Source organism: Podarcis vaucheri (genome assembly GCF_965113315.1).
Source record: "Podarcis vaucheri genome assembly, chromosome: 2".
NCBI classification, from domain to species: Eukaryota; Metazoa; Chordata; class Lepidosauria; order Squamata; family Lacertidae; genus Podarcis; species Podarcis vaucheri.
This window is the reverse complement of record NC_138760.1, coordinates 35,913,369-35,931,281: the sequence shown is the minus strand read 5'-3', so window position 1 is coordinate 35,931,281 and position 17,913 is coordinate 35,913,369. Positions and strand designations below refer to the sequence as shown.

Below are 17,913 nucleotides of genomic sequence, written 5' to 3'. Positions count from 1 at the left end.
CACATGTGTGCGATAATGTGCTATGACCCCACCCCTCTCTGTTCAGCTTTGTGAATATTAATTTTAGCATATATACATTATATACTACTAAAATTAATATTCACAAAGATTTGAAATGTACCAAAATGTGAAATTATATCATATAAATTTTGATGGCAGAATTTTTGACTTATAAATTAAAATTAGAAAATTGGATATGCCTTTTGATTTCAAAAGTAGACATTTGAGCACTTAGGACTTGCTATCTATCGATTACTTTGATTTTGGCAGTTGTCAAATACGAAATCTTTTTTTAGTTGTCAGCTGTCAAATACTAAACATTGTTGCATTTGATTCAGCAAATATAATCAAATGTAATTTTACCATGTTGACAGGATAAGTAAATGTATTTGTTTGGCAGTAAGCAGTAACAGTACAAAATAAAATCCAGAATTCAATACTTGCACATGTACATCATTTACAAATTCGGTTCAGTTATTGGTGATGTTAGAAAAACCTAATTTGATAAATAGATGTTAAAATCTATACAGTCATTAACATTAAAACTATATAAGTGATCTTCCCAACAAACAAACCCTAGTATCAATTCTCTGCTATGAATGCATATAAAGTCAGCTATCAAATACAGTATCAAATATTAAATTCCATTGAATCCAAACTATGAAATGCAGTTAAATACAAAATGCCATTGGATGGCAGTCATCAAATACTGTTGATTATTTGAATAATCTTATCTCTCTTTTTTATAGCACTTCTAGCCTGGTAGATCAGGGGAAATACTGTGGACACAATACTGTATTGATTTCAGCAAGAATCTTGACAATTCATGTGGATTAGACAATGCAAGTGTTAAGTGGATTTGCAGTGTTCATCAATGTTACAAGTGGAGTAGCACAGGGTTCTGTTGTTTAACATGTTTATAAACTATTTGGACTGAGTGGAGGGGATCCTAACCACATTTGCAGACAACATGAAAGTGGGTAGGGTAGCTTCAAAGACAGAAACAGGATTCAATATGTATTTATTTAATGCATTTCAAGGTGCCTCTTCAGCTAACAAACACCACCAATAATAAATGTTCAGGCTTACAATCCAAACTAAAATACAGGAGGAAAAGGAAAATGTACTGAGAGGGAGGAGGAAAAAAAGAAAGCCGAGACACGATTTCTTGGGTACAGAGTTCTTGTAACAACCAGCTGGAATGGAAATGTTTCAAGAAGAGGAGCTAATAGGAGGAGTTTTCTGGCACAATGGACAGAAAGGCCCTGCAGTCCAATATCTGTCTGTCTGTCTCTCTCCTACAGACTGATGAAATGGCTGCTGATGACTATTGAGCTTGGTGAAGCTGGTCTTTAAGCAGAGTAGATGGAAGAGACACTCCTGAGGGGATAGCAACTAATGACAGTTGAGGGAAAAGCCAGATTATCTTGGATTGTTGGTTTGTCTGTCATTAGTAGGAGCTAATAACAGGAAAGAGTTTCCCTAGTGCTCTTATCTACTATATATTTTGGGGAATTGTTCACTATGCATTGCACACCTTTTAAAACGTCGTAACCAATTTTTGTATGATGGTTCCTGAGATCAAGGAGCAGGTGGTTTTGTTTGTTTGTTTTATTATTTATTAAAGAACAGTTTAATTGAATAAAATAAAATAAAAAGGAAAAGGAAAGGTATGCTATATAGTTATGAACGTTAATAATTGCAAGGAGCAAGTTGTCATCTATGTTTGGATAGCATTTTGAATCAAGATGGTGGAATCAGCCTTTCAAAACTGCACTGATAATAACCAAATCTTGCATTTTGCAGAGCAAGGAACGGGATTTTTTTGTCTGTATTTATATACAGTTAAATGTAATTTTCAATAAAGATGGCAGACTAAACCTTTCAAAACTGAAATGATTTCTTAGATTCTTAGAATTCCCAAGCAACACCAGGTATGTGACTGCTAATGTAAAATAAAATAAATCCTGAAATACCATCCCTGGAATTTCTCGCCTGCATATAACAGAGGAAAGGAATCCAGAGCAGTCTGACAAGAGATTTGTGTTCATGCATTTAGTTCACAATAAATATCTCCATTGATGTATTTGTACCTACAATTTTAACTATAGTCAGTCATGAGCAGAGTAAAACTGATTTCACGAAACGCCTAAAATAATTATTTATTGCTTCAAATCATTGCCTAAGTTTGGAAGTAGTGTGCTCTGGGGGACTGGAAGACTGGATGAGCAGCACAAAGCATGAACACGTGTGACTTTCACAGCTGAGAGCTGCCCCATTTAAAATGTCTCATCAACCTTAGTGCATGGAACTGCATTAGAAGATACTGACATTCAACTCAGAAGATTCCAGGAGATTAAATGAGGAGAAGCACTGATGGAATTTGAGGCATGTGAACACATGGAGAGCTGAGTCTCAAACTGGCACTACTCAACTGGTAAATCCAATGAAAGGCACAGAGGGTTTATTTGGAGGCGGTATTGCCTTCACTGCATAACTCCAAATATCTACAATTGCCAAGCTCTTTAAGCTCCCAGACCTGAACCACAAATGGAATCTATTTTCAATCTCAGGGTTGGGTTTTTTTTAGGCAACACAATAAGCTGGCCAATTAAAAAACAAACCCCAGCTTCTTTGGATAGGCCATTCCATTCATATTGTTGCACGTCACCCCAGCCTCTGAGCAGTATGAGATTCCTGGGGTTCCAGGCACTTACCCAGGGTTTGTATTTCCTTTTGGAAATGAGGCACAGCGAAGACTGTAGTGTCTTTAGGATACATGGTTTATTTGTACATGTATACAACCTGAGTCTACGATGGACGGATTCATAGCATTAACACCCTCAAAGTGTATTGTTTCTCCCATAGCCACAGCAGTGATCTGGCATGGCTCTTTCTCTCTGCTTGCTGTTTTGCTGCTAGGCCATATTACTGCAAACACAACTCTAAACTCTTGCTTTGTCCTTCTAACAAACTGTGAGCTGGGGGAGTTGGGGAGGGGCCCCACCCATTTACCATCTCACACAGAGCCGCTTTCCTTTGCTTCCCTTTATGACCCATCACTCAGGCTATCACATCAACACAGGAAGCTAGCCTGACTTAAATTTTAACACTTGCAGGATCCAAGGGTTAGAAGGATCTTACATACAGCCTACTTCCTTCACCAACAAACCCACACAAATACATTTGTTTATGAGAAATTAATTCCTTAGTTCCTGCCATTAACAACAATTTTGATATCATGCAAAATAAGAGCTAGGCCTGGCGAATGATTGAAGGAATTAGCAGAAGCAAATAACATTTCTCACAGCACTTGTGAATGAAAGCAATGGGACTGTAATGTTTATTTAAAACATTTATACCTCATCATTCAGTTTGCCAGGATAGCTTCTAATAGCACAAGACACAGTATTAGGACATCTATTTTTAAAACAAGCAAAATAGAATGCAACTAGGGGATTTACAATCACATTAAATGCTTGACGCAATGTTTCAGTCAGTCACCTGTTAATCTATTTAGCTCTATCTCTGTTTTAGCCCAATATAAAGAGTAGGCTTTTCATTTGTTTGTACAATATGTAATAGTTTTGACAACTACAGCTTCTGACAGCTCTGCAGCAATATGACGGGATGTATCTGTCAACTTCTGTGTTCTACGAGAACTATGTATATTTAACATAGCAACCACAATATTGCGGATGTCACTGTGCTCCATACACTGGTAACTGCATGACTGAACTACTGTAATGCACTGCATGTGGGGCTAGTCTTGTGTTTGGTTCAGAAGCTGCAGCTAGTGCCAAGTTCAGCTGCTAAGGTGCTTAATGGAACACCCACTTTTACACATATTACAGTGGTGTTGAAAGATCTGCAATGACTGCCTATTAGTTATCAATACAAGAAATGAACAAAGTACAAAACGAGCCGCTTGCCCCTTTGGTATTACATGTCATAGTATCAGAGTTGGAAGGGTCATCTGGTCCACCCACCACAATGTCATGCAACACAGCCCTATCTCCAGTTACTTTTTGACATTTTGTGCTTTCCTCTGTGTATGTGTGTGTGGTGTGTATACTAAAGCACGTATGCAAACCAAACAGAAAAATAAGGAAAGGTTTTTAAAAAAATCGCTTGGGATTTCTATGTCAAATGCAGTAAAGATTTGCTCCAGTTTGGCTTTTCTGTGCGGTTGTGCATTAGATGAAGGACATACACAAGATATTTTGCTGCCTGAAGCAAAAGAGAACCCGTCCCCCACTCCTCATTCCAAGCACAAAAAATGACTTGACTAGGAACAGCTATTACTTCAACACTGTCCTTCAGGACACCTGAAAGCATGGGGGGCAAGGGAGAGAGGGGCAAGCGCACCACCCTCCTAGGAACTTGCACCCTCTCCCCATTGCTGGACACCTGTTATTAATCTAGTTATTTTTCTTCAGAGATCTTAACATGTGGGACAAAACTCACTCACCTAAAATGTACTGTGCCCCTTCCGTCCCCTCACCCAATGGTTGTCCTATGGTAGGACCTACATGATTCCTTCAAGATTATACAGGATAAAGCAACACTACAGTACATACTGTTTTTCAAATGCTGCATGGAACCAAACAGTTATAGACCTGCTTTCAGCTGGTTGTGGAAAAGCAGTGCATTGGTAGTTCTAAAGGGCTCTAGTGTGGAAGGACCAAGTAGCTTACTGATTTCAGGGCACCTCTGAGCATATACGAAGTGAACTTCACCAAATAATCATAGCTGAATAATTACCGTTAGAAAGCAAAGTTTCTAACTCGAATAATCTGATCTCTAAATAATTTTCAGTGCAGACACTTGTTTTAGAAATCGCAAACTCATACCCTCCAACATTTCTCCAATGGAAATAGGGACGTCCCATTCCCTAATGATAATTTTATTATTTATACCTCGCACATCTTACTGTGTTGCCCCAGCCACTCTGGGCAGTTTCCAACATATATAAAAACATAATAAAACATTAAACATTTTTAAAAAGTTTCCCTATACAGGACTGCCTTCAGACGGCTCGGGGGTTGGATAACTCCAACATTTCTCCAATGAAAATAGGGACATTCTAAGGAAAAGTAGGACTTTCTGGGATCAAATCAGAAACCGGGACGGCTTCTCTAAATCAGGGACGCCCCTAGAAAATAGGGACACTTGCAGGGTCTGTGAATACTGCACTTGAAAGATGCAACTATATTATCACACATCGTCGTCTGCTCCCCCAAGACTACGATTCCCAGGGGTCAGCGAGGCCTCAAGTTGTACGTATTGCTTGCCATCGGAAACGCCCAGATGGGCCGCAGCAGCCATTACCTGCTGCCGAAAACCAAGCCGTGAAATAGGTCTCTCGCGGCTTCCGCTAAAGCATCGACTGATGCAACCGCAAACAAAGGTTGCTCCAATAGGCAGCTGGTGACCCGCCTCCTCAGCATTTGATTGAACGGGATGCCAGCGACGCCGCACCCCCTTCCCTCGGATTGGACGAGGTGTTATCGCTCTGTTCCCTTTGCCACGCGACGCCGCGTCCGCTCTTTTTTTCCTCCCACCCGTGGGGCCACGTGGGCGCTATCAGGTTTGTGCTCTGGGGAGCAGGTTGAGCGCAAGTAGAGGCAGGGGATGGGGCGAGGGCTGCGAGTAACGTGGAACGGATCAAGCCGAGACTTGGAGCGGGCGGAAGGAGGGGAAAGAGGCTTGGCGAGACAAAGGGGGGAAAGTGGGAAGCGAAGTGGAGCCGAAGGGAAGGAACGAATTGGGTGAACTGAGTTGTGAAGGGCGAGTGATATAGAAGAGAAATCGCCTGGCATTTTTGTATATCTGATATACGGTGAGCCCCACCTGGTCTGGCCAAGTCCCCTGAATCAGCGCAGGATCTGAAGACAGTCGGGTCGCTGGCAGGGAAACTTCTAATTTGTCGTGTTCTTATTCACTCCCAAGAATCCATTAGGTCACCTCCAGGCAACTGACACCATGAGTGTGGGATTCATCGGCGCGGGGCAGCTCGCCTTCTCCCTGGCTAGGGGTTTCACCGCAGCAGGTAGGCAGGCCCCCAGTGCTTCCTGAAACAAGATGTAACATGAAATAAACAGTCAAAACTCCTGTCTGCATGGGATTCTTGGTATCAGAGTTCCTTATTTATATAACTTTATAGTTCTGATTTTAAAAAATGGAAATGATGTTAAATCCCCAATATGCATATTTCTCCTTCTGTCAGATGGCACTCCTTATCTGGAGTGAGGTGTTGCCTTCAAGAGAAGTGTCTGGCCTGGGTGTGGGGTGTGTGCTTTTATTTATTATTTGGTTTGTTTATTAACTCTCTATAACACCCATCATCCAGTGATCACAAGGTGGTTTACAATATAAAAACACAAAATAATAGTATAGTAACTAACAACAATAATAACAAACCCCCTTCCACAGTTTAAAGGGCCATGGATTTTTTAATTAAACAAAGTCCTGGGAGAAGAGGAATATTTTTGCTTCACACCTAAACATATGTAATGAAGGTAGCAGGTGAGTCTCCCTAGGGAGAGCAGTCAACAAGCAGGGAGCCACCACAGAAAAGACCCACTCTCGTGTTGCTGGATCTCTCATGAAGAAAGCACCCGAAGGAGGGCCTCAGATGATGATTGCAGGGTTCTGGGTCAGTTCATATAGGGAGAGGTGGTCCTTGAGGTATTGCAGTCCTGAGCTGTTTAAGGCTTTATAGGCCAAAACAAGCACATTGAATTGGGCCTGAAAACTAATTGGCAGCCAGTGCAGTCGGGCCAGCGTTGGCATTATGTGCTCAGACCTTTTTGTATTTGTTAGTACACACCCAACTTTAAGCTTATGCTTCATTTTTGGAATGGTAAGTTAATTAATGAAATTCTGCCCATAATGGTGTTCCTGATAAATATCAGCCTCTCTGGAATAACCTGTTCTGCACTAAAGGATGTGCATTGTTTAAAAAATGCTAGCTGCTTAGAAACAAGAGTGGGTGGTGTGTACTGTCAGTTTTCCTTGCATTTATTCCTTTCATTTTAAATGTCCAGGTTGCAGCAACCATTGCCTGCAATCAAAACCTACAATGGGGATTCTCAAAGGCCTCCAAAGGATTAACATGGAGAAGAAAAATTCTGTCTCCTTTTGCCAAGTGTCAATAGGAGTATAGCATCTAGATCAAGGGAAGTAATAGTGCCACTGTATTCTGCTCTGGTCAGACCACACCTGGAGTACTGTGTCCAGTTCTGGGCACCACAATTCAAGAAGGACACTGACAAACTGGAACGTGTCCAGAAGAGGGCAACCAAAATGGTCAAAGGCCTGGAAACGATGCCTTATGAGGAACGGCTAAGGGAGCTGGGCATGTTTAGCCTGGAGAAGAGGAGGTTAAGGGGTGATATGATAGCCATGTTCAAATATATAAAAGGATGTCACATAGAGGAGGGAGAAAGGTTGTTTTCTGCTGCTCCAGAGAAGCGGACACGGAGCAATGGATCCAAACTACAAGAAAGAAGATTCCACCTAAACGTTAGGAAGAACTTCCTGACAGTAAGAGCTGTTCGACAGTGGAATTTGCTGCCAAGGAGTGTGGTGGAGTCTCCTACTTTGGAGGTCTTTAAGCAGAGGCTTGACAACCATATGTCAGGAGTGCTCTGATGGTGTTTCCTGCTTGGCAGGGGGTTGGACTCGATGGCCCTTGTGGTCTCTTCCAACTCTATGATTCTATGATTCATTAGGAATGAAGTAATAAGACTGTTACCAAAAAAAAGGCCAACTATGCAAAAGTAGGCTTGGTTTGTCTCACAGATCTGGGAAGCATAAAGGTCTTAAGGGTGGTAATTCTATGTGCAAATTATCTAGGCATTTGCCTATTGGTATGCCACCTTCTAGAAATATATGTATCCATTCTTTAGGTGGGGGGAGGATATAAGACCCCACAACTAACGGTTGTATAACGTGAAGGGTAATGCTGTTCATACTAACAGTCTTAATGGAAGGGATATGCTGAAGAGGGAGAAAATGCTCAATAGCTGTTGGCAGAAGACTGTGTTAAAGCTAAAATTGACCATTCTTCTTTCTAGGAGTTTTGGCTGCTCACAAGATAACAGCAAGTTCGCCAGACACTGATCTCCCTACTGTATCAGGGTTGAGGGTAAGTGTCAGGAACTAAAAAATCTAATATTTCTTAACCCCACACCCTGTCTTCTCCGTATGAGGCCACCCTAGCTTTTAAAATCAATACCAGCACTTTAAGCTGCTATGCCCATGCATTTAATAGTATTGGTGTGATTTGTTCTGATTGTCACACAGCAACCAAAATTCTGCCGGATACATTTTTTGCTGACTGCAGATTCTGAACTCTTCACATAAAGAACATTGCAGCTCTTGGTCTTGATGTAATTAGGCGTAAGTAACTGAGGCCATGTCCATTTATCCAGGCATGGCAGCAGTAGGTGAGCCAAATGAAGCTGATACAATGTACTGGACACTAATGTTGCCTGAGTATTTAAGGATAAAGCAAAGTACAGGAGCATCTCCTAATTGTGTACCTGATCTTCTGTGGGGAGTGCAACCCCATCTAGGAGAGGTTATTTAGGACACTTCATCCATATTGGCAGAAAAACCCAAGCAGTAGTGCAGTTTAGTCTCTGCCTCCCACATTCACTGTCTGTTTGATATGTAAAGGACAAAGTCCTGTGACCTTGATGGTGACTGACAGAGTGTCAGAGTTCATCCAGTTTCTGAAATTTTCAGTAAACTAGATCCTGCCTAATTCTAGGCTGACCCCGCATGTCTAAATCCTGTTGTTATTCTTGTTACACTTCACCTGTTCCAACTCCTATATTCCAGAAAATGGGTGTGAATTTCACTCTAAGCAACAAAGAGACGGTTAAAAACAGTGACGTCCTGTTTCTGGCAGTGAAACCTCCCATAATTCCATTCATCCTGGATGAGATTGGCTCAGATATAGAGGATCGGCACATTGTGGTCTCATGCGCTGCTGGGGTCACGATCAGCTCTATTGAAAAGGTAAGAGACTCACAGCCCTTCCTTTCTGGCAAGTCTTTTCAGGAGAGGCTGAGGGTAGAAACAGGGTAGCCTCTGGACTCTTTTCTGAAGACCAGACTAGAAACTGATGGTGACAATCCTGTGACTTTCTCCGGTCAACAGGGGTGAGGATCAACTTGTGCTTTACTTTCTTACAGCCCCTCTGCCAGAGCAATTTCCTGCTAGCCAGAATCACTCCTTAGTAGGGAGCTTAGCTGAATTATTATTTACTCATGATTTAAAAAGCAAAGTTTAACTGCCCTTTATTGAAGAATTCCGGGTGGTGTATAGAAATGTGAATAAACCTATTCCATACACCATAGGTGTTACCAAACTAAGTTGTGCTCAGACTAGACCCACTGAAATTAATCAACATAAGTTTAAAAGTCCATATCAGTGGATCTACTCTGAGCAGTGCCAGTGGGAGGGGGTAGGGGAAGGGGACCATTTGGTCTGGGACCTAAAGCTGAAAGGGGGCTTTAAATTTAGACACCTGCTAATTATTTTGGCGTCTGTTAAGTTTTGCAACTTGTTTTTATGTTCATTGGTTCAAATTATGACACAATTTCTCAGGTTAGAACGACAAATTTAAGCAAATGGGAGATGTGATTTGGTAAAAGACATGCAACTTTTTTGTTAACTGATACAGGATTTTGTCATAAGCTTAACATCAGCATTGAGATTGCATGAAAGTGAGATTTTTTAAAATCTTCCACTCTTCTTTTTTTCTTTTGCTGTCTTATTTTGTTATCACGTGTCATCATTTTTCCTGTGGCTGCGTTTATTATGGCTGAGGGGCTTCAAAAGCTGGAAGTGTTCCAGTCCTCCCCAGGCTTCTTAGAGAGCCTGACTCTGTGTATCATTGCTTGTATCCCCATATGAATACAATAATAAAAACCACCAGCGAATATAAAGCAAACCACAGAATAAAAAAGCAGACTAAAACACCTCCATTGTACTATTGGCTGCAGAGGTTTCTTTCCCGGACAAACTCAGTTGCAGAGCACTTCGTTGCCACATCACAGACACATTCTTCATTTTTCACAGGATGGTGTCAGTGATGTATAGCCTCTCGATGTGATCTAGAACCCTGAAAATGGTTATCTCTGCCCTTTGCTAGAAGAGCTCATTTTGAATGCAATTTGTATATTAAATATACTCACTTGTCTCTCCTATTTCTCTTTATCTCAAGAAACTTTCTGCCTTCTGTCCCACCCCGAAAGTGATCAGGTGCATGACCAACACACCTGTGATTGTAAGAGAAGGAGCTACTGTCTACGCTACGGGGACCCATGCTGACGTAGAGGATGGAAAGCTCTTGGAACAACTGATGGCTAGTGTGGGCTTCTGCACTGAAGTGGAAGAAGACTTGATAGATGCTGTCACTGGACTCAGTGGCAGTGGACCTGCTTATGTAAGCACCATCTCTTCCCTGTATGAAGTAAAAAGAACTTAGTAGGCAAGGGGGAATTTTAAGTGCAGAAACGATGCTTGTGGTATCCTTACATTTTCACAGAAGGCAGATCAGCCTGCAGTACTTTTCTTTATTAGGTATATGGGTGGCACTGTGGTTTACATCACAGAGCCTCTTGGGCTTGCCAATCATAAGGTCAGCAGTTCGAATCCGCGTGACGGGGTGAGCTCCCATTGCTCTGTCCCAGCTCCTGCCAAGGTAGCAGTTCAAAAGCATACAAGCGCTAGTAGATAAATAGGTACTACTGCGGTGGGAAGGTAAATGTTTCCATCTGCTCTGGCTTCCGTCATGATGTCCCATTGTGCCAGAAGCGACCATGTGGACCGGAAAAGCTGTCTGCAGACAAATGCCAGCTCCCTCGGCTTGAAAGCGGAGATGAGTGCCACACTCCATAGTCAATTTTGACTGGACTTAACTGTCCAGGGGTCCTTTACCTTTTTTGATTAGGCATTTATAGCAGCATGTTGAATCTCTAGAACACCATCTGAGCCATGGACTTTTCAGTTGCTTAATGGATTTGAAGATAAACCAAGACCGAGAATCAGTTAACATTTGGGGGTGCCTGGTGGATAAATAAGTCTCAATAGTCATAGACACAGTTTGGATGGGAGCTGTCTCCAAAATAAACTTGTTTATGCAGAGGGGACTTTCAGGAATATGAGGTTTGCTTTCCTTAGAGTGTCTATCCTGGCTTCTTCCTTTTTTTTGGCAGAGGAAAGATAGCACTTAAGAAACAATCTGTGCTTGTGGGTGGACAAACTTTTGGCCACTTTGGGGGTCACACTACGGTGGTAGGAGGGTGGTTGTGGACCAGATCAGATGCTCCCACGCACTCATTCTCACACACATGCTCAGTTTATATGAGGAGGATGTCCCTCCCTGTGGCTTCCTCCTCATAGAATTTGTACTCCGTCTGCCAATCTTCCTATCAGCTGCTGGGAGAGCACAGTTGTTGTATTAGAGCAGCATAGGGTAGGATATCCCTGCACACCTTTCTTCCCAAGCAAATCACATTCCACAGCCAGTCAGGCAGTGGGGAATTTGGCAGTAGAGGGGCAGCTTGGACACCTAAGGCAGGCAGCACTCCAGGCCTCTGAGGGTAGCATGCAGCCTGTGGATTGTCTACCTGTAAGCTAGACGATAATGCCTGTCTCTTTGCCCTACCCCCTTGTTGCATTTCATGTCTTTATTTTCTTGTGATAACTTCTGTCCTCCTAGGCATTCACAGCCCTGGATGCCCTGGCAGATGGAGGCGTGAAGATGGGCCTTCCTCGCAGGCTAGCCGTCCGGCTGGGAGCTCAAGCTTTGCTGGTCAGTATTTCACCTTGTTTGCTGCTTCTTCAAGCTATGTCCACTCTGCCTTTTCAATATTTGATTGAAAACATCTCCCAGCGCTTCTATTCCATTTACCTCAAAAAGCAGTATTTATGAAAGCACTCTGCACCATGTTGCTTTCTTCTCTTCTTGTTGCAATTGCAAGAAGGAAAGAAAGGCACTCTGGGAAAGGCCCAGCAGATGTCTGTGATGGTGTTGGCTTCAGTCCTGCGCAATGCAGGTCAGGCTTTTTTTGCAATCTTTTCAGAATTTTCCAGTTTTGAGGCAGGTGTTGCAGTTCTTCTGGTTTGTGTACTTGTGCATAGTTTTTGAAATCGCCTTGAGTGTTTCCATAGAGAGGCTGTGTGTGTGTGTGTTGTGTGTGTGTGTGTGTGTGTGTGTGTGTGTAGCTGCCGCTTCTGATGAGCTTTTCGACTCATCTTCTCAATGCTGCAGGGAGCTGCCAAGATGCTGCTGGATTCAGAGCAGCACCCCGGACAGCTGAAGGACAATGTTTGCTCACCTGGGGGTGCTACCATCTACGCCCTGCACTTCTTGGAGAGTGGTGGCTTCCGTTCACTCCTCATCAATGCTGTGGAGGCATCCTGCATCAGGACAAGGTACATGCCGGCGTGGAGTCTTAAGAGCTGCCCTGCCTTAGCTGAGCCTCCTGAGCAGCTCACAAGCTTTTCCCTCTTCCCCCAACAGGGAACTACAATGCTTGGCTGACCAGGAGAAGGTCTCCCCGGCCGCTGTTAAGAAGACCTTAATGGATAAAGTGAAACTGGAGTCTTCCTCTGCCAACAAGGTCAGCTTATTCAGCAAAAAGAATCCTGGCAGCAAGAAGCAATGAGGAGACCTGGGCCTTGCCTAGCCAACACTTTCCTTTCCCTTTCAGGGGAAGCAGTAGCTTAAGCCATTTTTTTGTGTGGTGGGGCCTAGCCTGGTTTCGCGGCTGCAGGAGAAAACGGGGTTTTAGCATCCAGATGTGATTAATTAAAGGGTAGCAGGGACCAGCATTTCTGGGGGCTGAGCAGGAGGCAGACTGTCACCAGCACCACTTTCCATTGGGTAGGTGACTGTGTGTACTTCTGACCCTGAGGGATTTTGCTCCTGTAGTTGTGATTACGGTGTTTTGTTATTTACATCCTCCTCCCTTCCTCCGGGGCACACCCTTCCTGTTAATCCTTTCATCAACTTCGTGAACAGTGCTATTTTTCTAGAAAAAGAGGTTCCAGGACTCACCATGAACACCTCCCTCATTCTTTTAGAATGGCAATGGTGCCTACCTGAGAGGTGCCGGAACTGAGTTTCAGAGAGTTTTGGCTGAAAAAAAGCCTTGCTTGTGAGGTACATTGCCCTGAGAGACAATGGCTGGCCCAAAGTAACCTGGGGAGGACCATGTCTAAGCAGAGATTTTAACCTGGTCTCTCCCAGTCTTTGTCTGTCTTCTGTGGCTGTATCAGGCTGGTAGACATTCACTGGTATGGGCACACTTCTTATTTAATAGGCCAGGGACTTGACCCCAGGCAGGCCCTTCAAGTCCTGGCAGTTGTTGTGTATCCCATTCTCATGAAATAGTGGCTGCTGTACAGTCTGCAATGCACTCTGGACTTCGGGCTATAGCGGCCTTTTTTTTTTTTGCTCCTCACTGCAAACTGGATTGCCACTGTTCCCCACACACTGTTTATCTCACTTTGTATAGAGGACCCCAAATTTCCTTGGCGGCTCCTACCATGCTGCCCACAATAGTAGTAAAATAAAATCTCTCACAATTTTTCTGTTTCTGCCTCCTTCCAACTTCTCTTATTCTTGCTAGGACTTTTGCATTGCTACATATTCCGTTCTCCTGTTACCAGCAGAAGTGGATGTCCACATAGATTAAAAGTCTGGTGTAGCTCAGCTACTAGAGAAACTTAGGAAACTGCCTTATGCCAGGCCAGACTCCTTGCCCATCTACCTCTGTATTATTTCCAACAATGACTGACAGCAACTCTCCAGGGCAGAGGAAGGGCTTTCACATTGTCCGCTACACAGCCCTTTTTAACTGGACATGCCAGGGAGTTCACCATGCTCCCCCTGGCTGTTGAGAGTTGTAATCCTGCAACATTTAGAGGTCCTCAGGTTCTCCATCCCTGCTCTAGCTCTATGAGCATGGTTTAGTAATGACAAGCTAGAATCAAACCATGGTTTCCAGATACGTCAGAACTAGCCTGCTGTCTCAACTACATTTGCTTGCTTTTTATCACCGCCCATTCCTTCAAAGGTGCTGTCTTCATATACAGTGGTACCTCTGGTTACATACGCTTCAGGTTACAGACTCCGTTAACCCAGAAATAGTACCTCGGGTTAAGAACTTTGCTTCAGGATGAGAACAGAAATTGTGCGGCAGCGGGAGGCCCCATTAGCTAAAGTGGTGCTTCAGGTTAAGAACAGTTTCAGGTTAAGAACGGACCTCCAGAACGAATTAAGTACTTAACTTAACCCGAGGTACTACTGTATAGAGAAGAGGTTTTAAAAATGTATTTGGGGTTGTTTGTTGTTGTGTTTTTTTGTTTTGTTTTTTTGCTAATGACATTCGCTCTAGTAACAAACACAACCTCTGGGAAGCTTTATGTAGAATACCTCACGATCCTTTCAAAATATGCTGGTTGTTATTTGTAACTTGTTTACTTCAAGGTGCTCAGGAGCTAACTCCCCAGACATTCTGTATTCCTCCTCCTCCTCCTCCTCCTCCCCAGCTCCAACAGAAAGCCTTTGTCCTTCAAGGCTCTGCCCCGCCAGCCTCGTCATATGGTAATGATTGGAATAAAGAACTTGGCGGGTGGGTGAAAGAAATACAGTGGACCAGGGTCACGCTTGGAGATATGATAAGACAGACACCTAAGGATACAGTATTATTTCCTAGATACTTGCTGGGTTTCCTGGTTCTTGCTTATTGGAAGGTGTGGAGATTGGGAGCATTATGTTCAGTCTCTCTAGGGGCGTATTCCCCTCCCCACCCCCATTTTCCTCTGGAGAATAAACTCTGTGCTTCTCAGCCTGAGACTTGGTGTGTGGACTGTGTGTTTATTACCTGTGTTTCTTGCTCAGAGAGGCCAGAACATGATAACTTCTCTCAAGGACGGGTGTGTGTGTGTGTGTGTGTGTGTGTGTGTGTGTGTGTGTGTGTGTGAATGATTTATTTATGAAAGTGGGGAGACATGGATGTTCCACTTAAAATGAAAAAAGGGTCAGCCTGCCAAGACCACACATAACACAGAGCAATACTTCTGTCAACTTCTGATAATTTGAATGGGCAATAGATGCATCAAGATTAGTACACTTAATTATCTCTTTTAATGTGTGTGGATATAGATATGCTGTATACATACTTTTTCATTTCACCTGATGAAGATCTCTGTGTAATTGGTAACTTTTAAAAATACTTCCAATAGAGACTGCTTCCTCACTTACTGTATATTTTTTAAAGATACAAGTCTTTGGGGAAGTCTGAAGGCCTAACAAGGGACAGGATCCTGAATAAAACTTCTGAGTAGATCCATTCAAATAATGAACTGCAGTTACTTCAGTCCGTTGATTAACCTGCAACTGCTTTCTGATGGTGGAAGTTGTTTTCTTAAAGGTGGAGGAATTATAATCTGTACAGTATTGCTTTTCGGTGGAACTTATTGAAAAACATTTACTCTTAACCAACTCTCTCTGCCTGTTGCTGATATTGCTGCTCCTGTGTGCATCTGGCCCAGGGTTCCATAATTTCACCAGGACAACTGTGATCCTGCAGAACTGTTGCAACCATACACAGAAAAACATAAGAGATACATTTCTGTGTGCATAATTACTGTTTGTGTGCACAGTTATTGGTGCCAGAATCCCAAAAACTGCTGATGCTGAAACAACTCTGTATACTAATCTTAAGCAGGAAATGCTGAACTTTTTCCTGTCTGGGTTTAAACATGCTATACAAGATATTCCACTAGAGGGAGGGCTTACATAATTTTAAAGGTCCAGTACCTTATTGATAAATTGCTGTAATGCTGCGATTCTAAACACACTTAACTATGGCTCACTTCTGAGTGAGCATGCTAAAGATTGTGCTACATAAGCCTCAGTCCAATCCCTGAAGATATTGCAGGGTTTGTGGGTTTGTTTGTTTTCTTGCCAGGGTATGGTTTGGGAAGAGTTGTGTGCTCTTGCAAAAGCTGTATCTCCTAAACCTGTCATTTTTCTAAATAATTGAAAGTAACCATTTTTACATTCCTTCTGCCATGGATGGAGCCTCTGCTCCTGCAGTTGCTTCTTATTCTTATTCTTATTTGGAGTCATCAGTGCTTTTTTTCTAAAAAAAAATGTTTTGCCGTACTCTCATTTTCCTACTTCTATTGAAATACTGCCCCTCAGTGAGGCCAAACCTAGATTCACAAAATGTTTGGGGGTATGTGTACCCCTGCATCCCCCCAGAAAAAAGCACTGGGAGTCATTATGCATAAATGACATTTTGTTTTTTTCTTTGAATAATCAGTACTGGTAATACAAACAGAGGAATATGGTTGCTTAGGTTTGAACATACCATGCATCTGTTTTGTGGTTTTTTTTCTGCCTGAAGCCATAGCTAATATAGTTTTCACCAGACCTATAACATTTGTTTTTGCATCTTGCTTTACTTTTATGGTTTTCATTTTGAAACCTGTGGGGCTTGCACCATCCTTGCACCACAAATGTCAGATTACTGTGTAACATGACCGGAATTCAGACATGGTTTGCTGATGTCAACAAGCACAGCAGACCTAGAAGCTTACAAAGAAGCTTCTTGCACAAAAGTTTGGGGGGAAATAGCACAGAATGAGTTCTCTTCAGCCTTGCAGTTGGAGTAATGTATAATGCATGTGAGAGTAAGTGAATGAATGATGGGGAGAGGATGAAAATCAGGGTTGGCTTTAGAGCAGGTGTTGCTTACCTGGTGTACGAAAGAATTTATGGTGTGCATGTGTGTAGAAAGAGTAGAGTATATTGTATATCTAATTTTATCAAAATGTATACACTGCTTAACTATGAAAAAAACTTATAAGAGGTTTACAACAATATAAAATAAAACATTTAAAATTGTTGCAGAAAAGATATATTCAAAAGATTACAATCAGCAGTAGGTAAAAAGATGACAACATTTCAACATTTTTGTGGATGCTTATTCAACAGAATTGTATACATTTGAAAGCAATAATAGAATCATAGAATGGTAGAGGCCCTGAGGATCATCTGGCCCAACCCCCTGCAGTGCAGGAAAATGCAGCTGTCCTACATGGGGATCAAACCTGCAACCTTGGCGTTATCAGCACCATGCTCTAACCAGCCAAGCTATCCAGTATATGGAAAAGTGGCATACAAATGAGTAAAGTGACTATATATGTGAAAAATATATTGTATGTAAGGAGGGGAGAGAATTTTGGTGGAGAGGTATATATGCAAAATGGCAGGGATACAGAACCTGTGGACCTTCTGATGTTGGGTTACACCTTCCCATCATCCCTTCTCACTGTGCAGGTTGGGCGAGATGGAGCCCAACAACATCTAGAGGGCCATAGAATAATAAAATTGTAGAGCTGGAAGGGTCCCCAAGGGACATCTAGTGCAACCCACAGCAATGCAGGAATCTCAGCATGTATATATTGAGCATTTCCTATACCTGCCTATGGGGTGGGTCAGTGTACAAGAGGAGATGCTATATCTGACACCTTTGTCCTTTTGGGGGGCTGTTCTGTAGAGTTATCCGTTTCCCCTCTCATTTTGTTCATGGATAAGCTAACACTTCTACATCTGGGTAGGCAACCATTTTCTGTGATGGGAGTCTTTAAAGAGGCAAATAGAAGCAGCTTGCTTTCCTCAGTTGTCAATGTTACTGAAGTGTGTCCTGTCAGAACTCCCAAGGTTCTGGATTGCTGTTTTGTTTTTTAAAATGCCACACAGTTCAGTGAAAGCGCTTGGCAAGGTCTGTCCTGTACATAAAGGAAGCCACAGTTTTAAAGGCCTTCTTAGCACCTTCCCCATGCCTGTCGCATCTGCCCAACCCAATTTTGATG

General features: G+C 42.7%; 1 protein-coding gene across 2 annotated transcripts; it reads left to right on the top strand.

Annotated features, from left to right (window-relative positions):
- Nucleotides 1-5,463: 5,463 nt before the first annotated feature.
- On the top strand, nucleotides 5,464-14,882 carry PYCR1 (pyrroline-5-carboxylate reductase 1). Of its 2 annotated transcripts, XM_082211154.1 has the most exons (9): nucleotides 5,464-5,590; nucleotides 5,953-6,052; nucleotides 8,082-8,152; nucleotides 8,851-9,030; nucleotides 10,241-10,462; nucleotides 11,741-11,833; nucleotides 12,293-12,456; nucleotides 12,545-14,107; nucleotides 14,327-14,882. In XM_082211154.1, exons 2-8 carry the CDS (start codon nucleotides 5,986-5,988, stop codon nucleotides 12,687-12,689), a joined length of 942 nt encoding a protein of 313 aa, XP_082067280.1. In that variant the 5' UTR covers nucleotides 5,464-5,590; nucleotides 5,953-5,985; the 3' UTR covers nucleotides 12,690-14,107; nucleotides 14,327-14,882. The 2 variants fall into 2 exon arrangements, with proteins under 2 accessions (XP_082067280.1, XP_082067281.1); XM_082211155.1 differs by lacking the exons at nucleotides 5,464-5,590; nucleotides 14,327-14,882 and adding an exon at nucleotides 5,624-5,842 and having other exon boundaries at nucleotides 12,545-13,613.
- The last annotated feature ends 3,031 nt before the right edge of the window (nucleotides 14,883-17,913 follow it).

Bases quoted from the DNA above. Each gene is read 5' to 3' on its own strand.
- PYCR1 (XM_082211154.1), top strand. From the start codon at position 5,986: ATGAGTGTGGGATTCATCGGCGCGGGGCAGCTCGCCTTCTCCCTGGCT. The intron at 6,053-8,081 runs GTAGGCAGGCCC...TCTTCTTTCTAG, and splicing joins TAGGGGTTTCACCGCAGCAG to GAGTTTTGGCTGCTCACAAG. The intron at 10,463-11,740 runs GTAAGCACCATC...CTGTCCTCCTAG, and splicing joins GTGGCAGTGGACCTGCTTAT to GCATTCACAGCCCTGGATGC.